This window comes from Synchiropus splendidus, chromosome 4 (genome assembly GCF_027744825.2).
Source record: "Synchiropus splendidus isolate RoL2022-P1 chromosome 4, RoL_Sspl_1.0, whole genome shotgun sequence".
Classification (NCBI taxonomy): Eukaryota; Metazoa; Chordata; class Actinopteri; order Syngnathiformes; family Callionymidae; genus Synchiropus; species Synchiropus splendidus.
Window position 1 is genome coordinate 19966713 of NC_071337.1, and position 14739 is coordinate 19981451.

General features: G+C 40.6%; 1 protein-coding gene across 1 annotated transcript in view; it reads left to right on the forward strand.

Annotated features, from left to right (window-relative positions):
• The window catches only part of tmtc1 (transmembrane O-mannosyltransferase targeting cadherins 1), a 71957-nt gene that overhangs the window by 45405 nt on the left and 11813 nt on the right, over positions 1–14739 (forward strand). The window contains exons 7-10 of the mRNA XM_053862738.1: positions 724–913; positions 5012–5133; positions 10228–10395; positions 11007–11120. Of these exons, the coding sequence (XP_053718713.1) occupies positions 724–913; positions 5012–5133; positions 10228–10395; positions 11007–11120 (594 nt within the window). The remainder of the gene's footprint in view (positions 1–723; positions 914–5011; positions 5134–10227; positions 10396–11006; positions 11121–14739) is intronic.

The following is a 14739-nucleotide window of genomic DNA, read 5'->3' on the forward strand; positions in this document are numbered from 1 at the left end:
TGAAACAATCAGGCCTGGGAATGTGTCTTCCTTTCTTTGTCCTGACACTTTTATTGCCAGGTTCAGCAGGGATCCAAACCTCTCCCTCCATCAGGTGTTTCTGCTGCCACAGTGTAGATGAAGAAAATCAATAATGCGCCTGCAGCTTCACCTCACACTCTCGCTCCACATTTATCTGGATTTAGCTGCGATTGTGTGTCCAACACTGACGCACATCTGAGGGAACTGTTGCTCCCGCAGAATGTTCACTTTAAGAAGAAGATGAACTGCTACAGATACAGTAGACCGTATCAGGGAAGGAAAGGAACACAATGAGAAAATAGTTCAGTACTTTTTAGTGCTTTGAAGTTGCTTTTTAAACGCCATTTCATATAATGATCAAATTGGGGAACACATACTAGCCATTATTAAACTAGTTACTTGCTTATTTACTGCTAATAATCAGTAATTTTGGTGCTGTTAACAGTGATCATTCTACGATTCCAGATTATTTATAATAATATATGATCCCTAATCCAAAGTACAACCTCAGTTATGAAGAAAATAAACTATATGAGTATCAGATTTATTAAAAAAAACTGTTTTCAAAAACTGAGAAAGAAATGGCACATTAGCATGATGTCAATAAGTGTAAAATAAGCATGTAAACAGTGTGACTCATACAGTATTTGTGTGATATTTGAATAATCAGAAGAAAAGAGGTTGAATGTCTTGTCCCTCCAGGGTTCTGACCTACTCCTACCTGCTGACCTTCAACGCCTGGCTGCTGCTGGCCCCTGTTGTGCTCTGCTACGACTGGCAGGTGGGCAGCATTCCCCTGGTGGAGTCGCTGGGAGACGTGAGGAACCTGGCTACTGTGCTTCTGCTGCTGGTGATGATGGTGTTCTGCCTGCACTGCCTCCTCTCACTGCAGGTGAGACCAGCCATTTTAGTGGAGGAATGAATCAACTCAAGCAGAATATATCAGCTCCTCAATTACACTACATATTCTCATTCCCAAGGTGTCAAATGGCAACTATTAAGTGGACTTGTCATCCATTGTTCATCCATTGGCATATCCTGGGGGCTGTGTGTTGTGTAAAAGGAAAGACGGAGGTTGGGTTTAGGCTGAGCCATGGGAAGGCTCTCCTTTTGCTCTGCATCGCTCATTGTGTTGCTTGGTGTACAGAGAGTCTCAAGTGACCATGCACTTCAGTCACAGTGACACTAAAAGGAAGAGCTCCCGGTTGCCACACCTGTTGCTTGGAACGTCACGCTGGAGGGGAACCTTTTGACTCCATCAAAACACTTACTGTGTCTGTCAACAGGAAACATGGAAGGCTGACTTTGTCCTCAACATAGGACACAAAAGTACAAAATGTTTGCTATTTGATGCCTTGAGAGAATGACAATGGGCTGGATTGCCAGTGTCAAACTGTCACTACAACAACAATTGCTGATATCGCTCCTAAAACACTTAATGCTGGTGTGGTAACTACTATTGATATGATGAGTACCAGCTCTTCAACCTTAAATGCTGAAAACATTACAAGTAGAAATCTTAAACAATTTGTACTGCATTCATTAATGTTAGTACTAATGTTGGTAATGTTAAAGCTATGGTCACTGTTACTACCACCCTGCAACTACAGTACTACTCCTAGTATAAGCAGTACTTCTATTGCAATAATCATCACCAATACACTTATTCAGCTAAAATATGGTTACAGTTATAGCTAAAATATGTTGCTGATTTACTGGCAACAACAACAACTACATTTAGTACCACAACACCGTTACCTCAACCACGACTATTACTAATATTACTATATAGTGCACTATATAGTATTTTGTTCCTCATCTGGGTTGTGTGAACTGGAAGTACTTCCAGCATTACTGTGGTTGCTACTACCGCTACTGACAATGCTAAAAATACCACTACACATTACGAACTTCTCTATCAGGGTTCACCAACGTGGTGCATGTGTGCACCAGGTAGCCTGAAGTCTCGAATGGTCTTCCATAAAAGCATATTTTCAAATTATAACGTTTCTTATTACTTTTTTATTTTGTTGTTTTCTTTTTATACCATCGTTAATTTTTGTGAAGAATCCAAAATATGATATATTGTGAATGTTGAGGAATATCATTCCTCAAATACAATATCATCATTGTCATTATCATATCTCATTTATAGTTATTTCAGAAGTGAGTTCCAAACTGATGGCTGTCACACATTGCCCTGCTCTAGATTCTATAAATATGACTACAAATGTTGCTACTGCAATAACACAACTACTAATGCAACTAGGTCGATTATGAGTATGGCGCCTCTTCGTGTTTTTCATTATGGGATGTAAATTATTGCAAGGTGCGATCCATAAATACTTTATGTGAAATGAGTCTTCACATTCTCATCTTCCCCAAAATATATAATATATAATATAATTTATTTAATACTTCCGTCTGTTTGAACCACACTGTTCGTTTTTTAATAAAACTTCAGATTCTTCGATCGAAGCTCTTCTTCTCCACCTTCTGTTACCGTGGCGACAAGCCTCATTAAGTCTTTTAGCGCAACATATGTCAGACTTGTTGGCTGCGGAGAAAATCATCCACTGGCTCTGCACCATTTTCTTCCTAGAAATTTGGCTGCAGGGATGTTTATTTATCAGCCTGCTCCTCTGTTTCTAGGAGCTGCATAAAATGGCTTTGGGGGACACCCTGGACAGGTCACCAGTTCACCATAGGACACACATAGACAGACAACACGCACACCCACATGCAGTTTAGAGTCGTCAACTCATGCTCAGAATGCAGTTTTTTTTAAACTCTCTCACCCCTGGGGAGGTAATGAACCTTGTTGATAAATCACTTGAAACTCTTTTATATAATAGAGATGGTTTTCAGACTAAAGAACACATCTGACGCACACCATAACTACACCAATGATTCACCATGTTCCCAAACAGCACAGTTACAATTCATTGTGGTGCAATAAACACCGTGTACAATAAGTTCTTGTGTTCGTGGGAAGATGATTTGTTCAGTCTACAGTGGCTGTGGCAAACACAAACACCAATATTGGTTTAATATTTTAAATACATTTTCGCTCAAGGATAGCTGATCGGTGACTCGGTCTGTCTCACTCTCTTTATCAGCAAGAATGGATGTTGAGCTGTAGGTCACTTTAGGTAGGTCTGTTTAATCAAGTATATGTAAAGAGTCCAGAGAAAGGTCCTCATTGAAATGGCGTTTGGTATTATCACACCAAACGCCATTTGGAGATACAGGTTTCCTCCGCCTCTCAAGTCACGTTAAAAGTGGAAGGTCAACGTGGTAAATTGAGGCTGTTAGCACCCTTCAACTAATGTCATCTGAAGTGTCTCACCTCAAAGTGTTGTATCCCTGCTCCCATATGATAGTGTGACTGTTTCTCAAAATTGTACCTCTACATTGACTTAATATGTAAGCCAGTGGCTTTTGTTGTTTTAATCTTGCTTGGTGTGAACACTTGGGGTTTTCGGTGCTGCAGGACTTGCTGATGAACCTGAGAGCCTTTGAAGTGAAGCTCAAGGTCTCATCAGGCCAAAGGTTTGTCTGATAAGCCAATCCTGAATGAGGCAGTCAACCAGATTGGAGATTGGAGGTGAGAGATGTTTTTGACCTTGAATTTGTGAACGGACCAATGAAATAGTGGCAGTGGTGGTGCAGCACAGTGGGATGATGATGTGGGGAAGAGTCGACTGTGATACATCCTGCTTAAACTGGGCGGCTGCAGTGATGTGCAACAGGTAAACCCATGAAAGAGCAACGTCGTGCTGTGTGATGTAGAGGAGTGTAGTTGTGGACAGTTGGCAGATGGTCGATGGAAAGTAGGACAGTTTTAGTCAGAGATCTACCGGGACTGTGCACACTTCTGTTGGAATGTTTATTGAATGAAAAGGAGTGATGGGAAGGTCCAACCAAGACTGACTAGAGAGTGGATTGACTGTGCGAGGAGGCTCATCTGTGGTGCGTATTTCTGCCTATGGCCTTGATGGTTTTCTATCTGGGTAGCAACAATTCACGTCAATCTGGCGATCTGATGTTTCTGAAAGATGGAAGTCGACACAGCAGAAAAGATCTCTCTCATTTCGTCTTCCATGTGCAGCAGGTTTCAATCCTCTCAGGTTTATTGTGATTGTGTTTGGGTATTAACTCGATGAAATCCGATCATTGTTTCTCAGAGTCACTCTGTGATTATCTTAAACGCCGCTGCAGGCCTGTTGCAGTGTGAGACGCTCTCAGCGGCTGACGCTGCCGGAATAAGAAGACAACCCTTTCGTGACACTCATCAACGCCTCGCACTTCTTCTCCCTCATTACTGCTAATGAAGCAATGGTCTGCGCCGGGGTGGGACCCTGAGCCAATTACAGAGCTGTTTGTTCTGATAAACACATCCATGGAGGGAGGCGGAAAGGCCAAGGCCACAGGTTTAATGAAATATGAACGACCTCAGATGGACTCTGTAGAAAAGGAATTAACTGTGATCATTTGATGGCTATAATTGCTTCTTTGTTGTGCGGATTGTTAATATTCGACAGCGTTTGGTCTGTGCGCCGGATCGTATTATCATCCATAATAGATATAATCCTCACACATGCTGTTTGAAGATACACTGGCGTCTTTTCAGTCCTTTTCAAAACGTTCTTCTCATATTTGTTATACTGTCACCTAGCTGCTCAAGTGCTGCATTCACTGTATTCTGGCTTTGGAAGGAAAAAATCGTGCTCAATGAATTGCACAATGAAAGGGTCTATTGTTAATGAGTCAGAAACCATCTGGCAGGTTCAGAGACAAATTTAGCAGTTATATTTGCCTGAGTCACTTTTATGCAAAATGGAGCATGTTTTTAATAGTTAATGTTAGGAAATTAATGTTCTTTGTTCTCAACAAATAAGTTTTTTTTTCTTAAAACAATACAACAATTTCAGGAACAATGACTGAATGAATGAAATGAACTGTCTTTGCATTTCTATGTTTCACACAGAGGCAGGAGAGCCGGGAGGTTTTGGTGGGTTTGCTTTTCCTGGTCTTTCCCTTCATCCCAGCCAGCAACCTTTTCTTCCGAGTTGGTTTTGTCGTGGCAGAGCGAGTCCTCTACATGCCCAGGTGAGATTGTGCTTGCTTTTTTACTCTGAGAGCTTTATTTTTTCTGTTTTTATTGAAGAAAGACATTTAGAGAAAGTAAACAAGCGTGAACATGAGAGCCATTCCATCCTGTAACTCAGCCAAGTCTGACGCTCCCAAAAATATAGATTCCCAGCTCTTTGGACTCTTAAAAGCTCACTCCCAAGCCAGAGTGCTTTTTTTCTGATCTATGTTTGGCTAACATGAAACCCCTCAACTGCCTGCAGTATTTGATAGAAACAAGCTCTTGACATCCAGCCACACCCTTCAGGTATTCACCACACAAATCGGTGCTCTGTCATTCATGTTATGACCCATAATTCATTATCATAGATGGGTGATGCAGATCAAAAGACGAAGGTTGTCTCCCGAGCTCAGCACTGAGAAAAACCCTTGACCCTCCTTCAGGATCTGTCATAGGAAAGAGACAATGGCTACCTGACAAAGATGGGCACAGTGAGCTGTTATGGTGAATGAGTTGACTATATCAACTAAAATGGTCTGATTTCCTTCCCATCACCACTGACTAACCAGTTGACTCATATGTTTTACTTAAGTCTGAGTTTGTAAAATACACAAAGTTATAAAATGGAGTGTCGGCTCCAAGGTGCAACATTTCCCAGGACTGATGGAATTTTATTTCCCTGATTTGCTTAAAGTCTGACTGTGTTTAGCAGAACACTTATTGTTTAAAACAGAAGCTCTGTTACTCTTACTTTTTACTTGAAAGACTACAATCTTATATTGGCACCAAAATCTGTTTTGAGCTGCATTGATGTTTTAGTTTTGCAGGCAGCTTTCCCCCTGTGTAGTCCAGATACAAAAGAAAATGTATTATGGTCATTTTTGTTTTGTGGCATTAGATAAAATATGCAGCAGATTTTGAATCATAACTTTGCAGTTTAAGACGTTGACAGATAAAAACCAAATACACAGACCACGGTGTCCAATAAATTCAAAATAACCATTGCTCAGGGAACTTGGTCATATTTACCTACGACTCTGGCGGTACTGTACATCTACCTCTTCCCTGGTAGCATTTTCCAGCCCTGAAGTATTTCGAGTTATTAATTCCTGCAAATAATACAGATTGATTTCTTAATGAGCTCATCCTGTTGCTGACAGAAGTGATGTAGCAGTGAAATCCATTCAGACAACAGAAAACCATGAATCATGAAATCACACTCCATGTCCCACTCACTAATTGTATTTACATTTTTACTAATTCGGGATATCAATCAGTTGCAAGTCCTAATGAGATGAGAAGCTCGACTGAGTGTGCGTGTGTGTGTGGTTGCATCTTGTTACTTCTCTGAAGCCAAGCGTCAGCCTACCTCAAAAATAGCTCCATCCTTCCTTTTAGCACGTCCATCATCGCTATCTGTCAATCTATTTCCTTCTCTCATCTCCTGATACACAAGTGACTTCGGCTCGATCTTCATCTCATTTTGTCACAGCTCATGCACCTCACTCTCTCTGGTTTTTCTGTGGAAGTGACGCAGTCACTTGGTGTTGAATCCCAGAGCTTTAGGAATCACAAGATCTCCAGGGACTTTATTTCAACTTTACTTTGGTTTCAACTGTCAAATCCAGGGTAAAATCAAAGCCAACGCGTCCACTCTAAGTGTACAGTGCTGAGCGAGAGTCTGCTGTTGCGATTGGTCAGAAATTCAACCTGCCTGTATTGCTCATCACCCTGCTAAACTGGAAATGGAATTTTTGACTTCTTGCAGTTTAGCCTTGAAGGATCTCTGGAGCCGTTTCTCAACAGGTCGCAGTTGAGGTGCAGTAAAAACTTAGTTTTTCTGATATGTTTCCTGGTAATGCTGGATATTTTGGTGCCTTTGCAATTTACATGCATGTAAAAACTGGAATAATACAGTTGATGCATTTGTGATTATACAGATTTCTGAAAGTTTCAGTTGCAGAGTTCAGGTTTTGTCCGCACAGATATGTATGTGTCTGTCTTTTAAGATTCAGTCAGAGTCTGAGCTGCTACCAGTTACATTTTTCAGAGTTTATTGAAAATGTAGTACTGAACTATGAGATTCTATCATTTCAGGACAGTGTGTTAGGTGGGGTTATTGCATATACATGTAGGAGTTCAACATTTTAAACATCAGAATCAACTTTATTTCCATGGTCAGTGGGGATCCCACCAACTAAGAAAGTGCTTAGGAATAAAGTGCTGTGAATAAAATAAAATAAAATAAAATAAAAACAGGGTCATTGCTATGCTTATATGGGCAATTTTTCCACTACCTGAATCTATGTATTGTGACTAGAATGCATGTTTAAATGATTGAATACCTGATGCTTCATGCTTGTGCAGCAAGCTTTTAGTCTTTTAGTCTCTGCGTAGTACGTTAAAACTGAGTGGAAGTAGCCAGAAGAGTTGAAGAATCAGCCTTCCCCCACACTACCTTCTCGATCCATTTGTAAACCAACTGCCATTGGTAACCTAGCAACACCTCCCAGCAAAGAATTTACATTATTCCAGTTATTTCTGTCAGTATTTTGTTTCATGCAGTCGTTTCTCATTATTTTGATATTTCAACTTTCAACTGTTGCAGCGAGTGGTTTTGCCTGTGGAGCTTAACAGCTGCGCTTACTGCTTCAGTCACAGAAACGGTTGGTGCTGAAGGACGCATTTTTTTAATGTATACATTTTTCTGGTCGTGTCATGTGGTCTAAACAAACGCAGTGACACAGAAATTAGCCAAGACGCAACGATGCCTAGTATCCACCATTCCTGTTCTGAACAAAATGTCATTCTGAACAAGCCAAATTCTATCCATCCTGAAACAGGAGTTTATATGAAACATTTGAATTCAGGTCAGGTATTTATTCCCGATTGGAGTGATCCATGTAAACCCAGCTACTGATGCAGGAGAGGGACCCATTAATACCATGCAGAATGGAGAATGCCTACTTTAAAGAATTTGTTGAATCAGTGGAGAGTTAATTCTGGCACAAAGCTCCTGGAAGGATCCGTGATTAAAATTAGATCTGGTTTAACAGGTTTAAAATTGGACCCTTTGAAGCCCACAGGATCTGCGTACTCTCATTCCCTCCTGGAGGCTCCAGCCAGAAGCTGAATTCTTCAGGGGTAGAACACTCAAAGGCCTGATCTCGCTTATCATGCAGTGTAACTAATTAGAGTGCAATTGTCTGTAGATCTCCTCTGCCGCTTCCGGAGCTCAGTTCAAATCGTTTCCTGTGAGAGCTCAAACCTTTGTGGCGTTTCCCTTGTGACTGTCAGAAACTGCGCTGGTCATGCTATTAATCACACTGACAGGAAGTCAGTCGAATCATGAAAGCGACTTCTAATGGTTTTTGATTCATGTGGTGTTGAATTTCTCACTGTCAGTCAGACACTGCTTCATGAGACGTGAAGCTCAGTTGTGTTGCTGCTGTCAGAGTGTCATGAGTCCTTGTGCAGCTTCTTCACCAAGGTCTCTGAGGGTGGTTTCCCGTCTTTGTCAGTGATTAATATTCATATTGTTCAGTTAGGTTTTGTATGAAATCATCTAACCACTTTTCAAGAGTAACAATGTTCTGCCATATTAATAGTCATCCACAGCTATCAATCATCCTGTCTCAGCCGAGTCTGGCGAGTAAATGGGTGAGAGCTGATGTTCCTTCATCTTTGCAATTGGTTGATGTTTGATGAGTAAGGCAAGTATTGCAAATAGTGTTGCTGACAATTTATGAACAACACATTGACTTATTCACAAGAAGTAGTACTCAGCAAATCATAAATACATGGGATCACTATATTTTCATCATTTTATCAAGTGACCATTAATTACATTAAGCAATGATTATTGTTACATTGTGAAGGTTTGAATCAGGCTAGAGGCACCTGGGGTTTTAGAGTATTCCCTGAAGAAGACCATACAGCGGTTCAGTGATAACCTGCAGGAGAATGCTTAATTTTGATTTTAAAAAATGATAATAAAAATGAAAGGTCAAAATATTGTTTATATTAATACATTTTTGCAGCTTAGACAGGATTCATTCGTAGGTGAATAAATCATTTTCACACTTCACAGTAACAGGTAATGACTGTCGGGTGTGGTGTTGACAATTTTCTCCTGCAAGCTCCTTAACCTGGATGTGACAATACACAGACAATGCACATGAGTGAATTGCTTCAAAATGCAATTCAAAATGGACTTCCAAGTGTAAAGAAGAGGCGTCATCTCAGAATATGTGCAAACTGAAAGTCCTGCTCTCAGCGTCTGCTTATCCTTTCCACCCCCTTGTGTTGACAGTGGAGCCCCTCATTGTGAGGAGAAACAGTAATGCCGCTGTGGGATTATCTGTGATTTCCTGTCTGACACTTTACCCTCGGACTGTTCACTCAGTATTATGATGAAATGTGGATAGAAAACAAGTTTGAAATTCCTTTAGAGGAGTTTTTCTCGTTCCATCAGTGTGTACTAGCAATAGACCTGAAGGATCTCAAGTGATTCACAGGTTCAGTCCTGTTGAAAGTCCCTTTAATGGAGTTGAACATACAACAACTACCTCTTCAGAACTGTTGTACGTTGTAGTGTCGGTGACACCTAATTACACCTTCACGTAATCGTTGCTCCCTCTTTTCTCACCACCCTGGAGCCACTCTTTAATCTCTTCTTCGACTCTGTCTTCGCCGCTCGGGGTTTTTCTCTGATATTTTCGTGGCCTTATCATTCCCAGGTCATGCGGGTCTAAGCCTTTGCTTGACACTTACTCACTTGCTTCTGTTTGTCCCTTCCAGGCTCCTTTTTTTTCAGATGTGCAGTGGAGTGGAAGGAATAAAAATAGCTCTGCGTGTGTGTGTGTGTGAAAGAAAGAGAGAGTGTGTGAGACAGTATGCAATTTAGGACGTAGGGAAAGTGGTTGAGATGTATTTTTACCCGGAGCCACAGCTTCCATTTGGGGTGAAAATATAAGCCTTCATGACACCTCTGGTGATTTCCGTTGACAGAGTCTCTGAGTTACGTCGCAAAGTTTGCTGGAAACATGCGACAAGGGAAAGAAGATGACACTGAGGAAGCATGACTGAAAGCTTCTTCTGTTTCTCCACAGTATGGGTTACTGTATCTTGGTGGCTCATGGGCTGGGCCGCCTGTGCTCCATGGTGGGTCGCTGGGGGACCACCATCCTCAGTGTCTCTATGCTGCTGCTGATCCTGCTCTTCTCCTGGAAGACTGTCCAGCAGAACCAGGTCTGGCTCTCCAGGGAGGCCCTCTTCAGGTGAGTGCCAAGACAGGACCAAAATTGAAGTATGTGAAATGCAAATGGTAGAAAAAGATCATTATGACGGAAAATTGAGGTGAGAAGATTGGATTTTACCAAATATTGTTATATTTGGAGTAATATGCAAAATATCTTGAGAAAAACAAGCTGCCTTAATGTCAACAACATGTCTGATAAATCAGTATTTGTTTAAAATGTGTTAAGAGGCTATAAATTGGCCAAAAAAAAACGTACTGAAGTAAGATACAGGGACAATTATTTTATTTGAAACTGAGCAAATACGTCGAGAAACTGAAAATTCAAGTAATGTAATGCAGCCATGAAGTGGGAGAGTATTAAACACTTCATGCTATGACGTTAGAAAAACAGTCTTTACATTCTTTACTGGGAAAATATTGTCTATATTTACAGCATAATATGAGAATTGATGACCTGAATGGAAATAGAAGAACTGAATCTAGAAGAATAGAAGAAGAAGTATTTTTTGCACAGTTGAATGGAACCTTTCTCACAGAACCTATGATGTCTAAAATACCAAGTTCAGACTGAGATGTGTGTTTTGGTCCTCCTGCATACCTCAGTTCTCCTCCTCTTCCTCTCTATTCTAGCTCTGGTATCCAGACGCTGCCTCACAACGCCAAAGTCCACTACAACTATGCCAACTTCCTGAAGGACAGCGGTCGGCACCAAGAGGCCATCCGCCACTACACCACTGCCCTGAGGTCCGTTTCTGTACTCTGCTCTCCACACACATTGTATCACAGCCAGTCACACACACATCCGCTGTCGACGGGACACACAACACCCCTAACTCTTGGACTTGTGACAGGATATAATCAACGTGTGGTGACCAACAAGAATTTCCTATTCCCAATTGGAATAGTTTGGTGTCATGATTGTGGCTGTGCTCTTGTATTTTGGCGCTGAAACACAGTCTAAAATGCCGAGTTTTAGACAAACACAAATGCTGAACAGACGATGCAAATAATCTTTTTACGTTGATTCATTCAGCAAATGGGTCTGAATGCCTTTTTAGTAAGAGTAAAAGGCTTCAATCTGAGATCTGAAAGTAAAGAGCTTCAGTTCAAGTGGTTGATTTTGCCAGGGAACATGGAGTGCAGATAACTATTCATTAGGATAAAGTGGAAGACTTATTGAAATGGGAAGAGATGGATCATGAAAGTCTCCTCTAAACTTGGACCTTAGCCTGAGATGAATAACTGCAGCTGCACGAGACTCTTTAAAATAGAAACTACTTTGTTTGACTTTAGGAAAATTCCTTATTCAATGGGAGTAAATTAATGGAGAGCTTTAAATGAAGGATGTTTAGGAAAAGATCACCAAAAGTAACTGCTCTTTCGCTGTTCAAATGATGGATATTGTGTTATTTTAATCTGGTTAGTGTTGTTAGAGTGTATTTGTCAAAGAAACAAGCAGTTCATTTCGTACCATTGCATAATTTCCAACCGGTCTCTTTACTGCACCTCAACTGACCTCTCTCCCAGTGGAGAGTGGGTGGTCTATTTCCAGTGTCAAACAGATGACTAAGCGCCACACACTAGACAGCAATTACAATTGCAAGTCTCAAAGTCAGCAAGAAGTTGCAGGAATCCATTGTTGAATCCGTCATAAGGTGCTTCATAAAGTGAACCTGCGTCCTTGCTGTTTGCCGTTTGTATGTCTTCCCTTAAGCGTTTGTTCTCTGGTTTCCTCCCACAGGTACATTTGTCCTGTATTGAGCTCACACCTAACATTCCAAGCCAAAAATCAAGATAAAAAACAGCATAATTTTATCATGATATAAGTCTCGCTCGCTCAGGCCTCCACTGATAAACACACAGATTGATTCACACCTCATCTCTCATGTCTCAGCTGCACAACTCAATCTAATCAGGAGATGGGCAGGCTCAAGCGCAATGTGACATCAAGTTGGCCTTAGCACTTTAAACCTCTCATTCGTAAAGATTTCCGATGCCTGAGTCGGGAAAGTTGCATCCCAAGAATCGGTCCTCTTTTATGATTTGTCATGAGCCATCGCAAACAGCACTTTCTAAAAATAGATTTTTATACTGAGACACCAACGCATCACTTTGTATTTAGATCTTATTGAAACAGACAAAAAAAACTTGTGTTTAACACAAACTAGGTCACAGTGTGAAGACTTTTGTGACATTACAAAACCTCAAAGAATGCACACACTTCTATGAACGAATGAAGAACTATTTTTAGAACATGAGGATTTAAGATTGTGTGTTTTGACGTCACTGCTACTGTACATCCTTGGTGCCATCAAATATAACGTTTGTTTAAGCTCGCTGCAGTGAAACCAGAGATCCATCAGGATAATGTGCTCACAGATTCTCACATCCTCATTCTTACAGCTACACTTGTACTTGTGGTGATGCATGTAATGGACTTGTTTCAGCTCGGTGCTCCACTCCTGCATCACGCACACCAGGCTGCTTTTATGAAATTTGCCTTTCATTAGGTTTTCCTGCCACAAGAGAGGTTTCTATTCTGCACTGAGCCTTTTCGTTTTTTTCAACATCATTTTCCTTTCATTCCTGTCAAAGCAGCTGTTTGTTGAGCTCCCACTAAGCAGCCATCTTCACATCTGTTGGTTGTGTTTGTCTTTTAATTTTTAATATGTGTGTTGAATTCCTTCCCATAGGAGAAGCTACTTTCATTTATTCTATCATTGTCAAATATGTCCCGGCAAGTCAGGTATGCACTGGCCTCATGAAAAATGAAATATCTGATATTTCCCTCCATTTAATGGTCTTATCATGTCAGCATTCAAAGTTCTCCTTCGCACTTCCTTTGAGTCTGAATAATGACTGCCATGAAACATTCTTATTTGCACATATTGACACAAACTCAGGAATGATAAGGCTCAATCTTGTTTTATTAATGGTAATTGTGTTGGGTTTTTTTGTTTAGTCAGCAAATTACAAACATCATCTGCTTGAAATCTTTACAGAATAGACACATAACAGATACTGATAATTGAGAAGCGTGCATATTGTAGAGTGTATGTAAGCAATGGTGAGATGAGATGACTTTTGTCAAACCATGTGTAAATGGGCCAAATCTGCCTATTCCATCTGGGCTTCAACAAACGGCCTCCACTTCTTAACAAAAACTGAAGTCTAAGTGAATAGGTAATTTCTTCCGTCTGATGAATCTCCCTTATTTTGTCACACCACATCTTGCTAGTTGGCGGTTCAAGTTTTGGCTGGATGATTGTGATGCATTAGTGGCCAATGGTAAATGTTTCCCCTTTTCCTGCACCACTTCAGGAATGACACCTAAAATAGCCATTTTAAAATCCTTGGTAAGGACACAACCACCATCTCATTAAGTAACATAATGAAATGTAATATTTTCCCAAAATGGGAGCAACCTCTGGCATGCCCAGAATATGTGAGTGTGATTCCTGACATTGTTTTAAATTTTAAAGTCCAAATTATGTTGACTGAAATGTGATTTTATTGCTCTAAAAACAATATCAAGTTTTTAGCAAATTAAATGTCTCCTGAAAAAAATCTATATTTAATTGGAAGACTTAGACTTAGACTTAGACGTAGACTTTCTCTATTGTCATTGCACCAAAACATATCACTAAGGAGGTGTCGACCTATTGCTCAGTCAATGTTCCAACTGAACTGCACTATAACCATGTCACAGTGTGACTTAAAATGTTATTCATCCCTAAGACACCCGTGGTAATACTGCACCTCATTGCTGCAGTTGACTGACTCAGTATCTGCTGGTGAATAACAGCTTCCACATTATCTTTGTCTTGTTTCATTTTTGTGTTTCCCTCTTGGAGCAGCTGAGCTCTGTTAATCTGGACCGCCAGATTCAGATCCCAGCAGCTTTCTTTTGGCTCCAACTACCGCATCCCAGTTAGCAATAACCCAAAACCCACCAGACCAACTACTCACTTTAATTACCTAAGCATCTGTGCCTCTCCTTTTTTTTCCTGTTGGAAGGCAGCAAAAGCAATGTAAATCCTTTAAATGTTGAGTTTCGGAATCACGAAGTTCTCCATTTTTTGTCATAAATTTTGATATCTTTTTTGCCTTAGGACATGTGGATTCTTATTGAAGTACAGGTGTACAGTACAAGTTACAGGGGCATTGTGTGCACTGCCAAGCTGTGTTGTGTTCCGTAAGTTAGCTGCCAAAACACTGCAAAATCTTGCTACTGTATGTGATAAGCGTTTCCATTGAATGTAAACCTAAAGAGTGAAATAACAGCAAATGACTTGATGCTTTCATTTTATTTCTGTGGTGTACCATCTCTCTTGCTCATGCTGAACTTACAGTATGCTCCTGC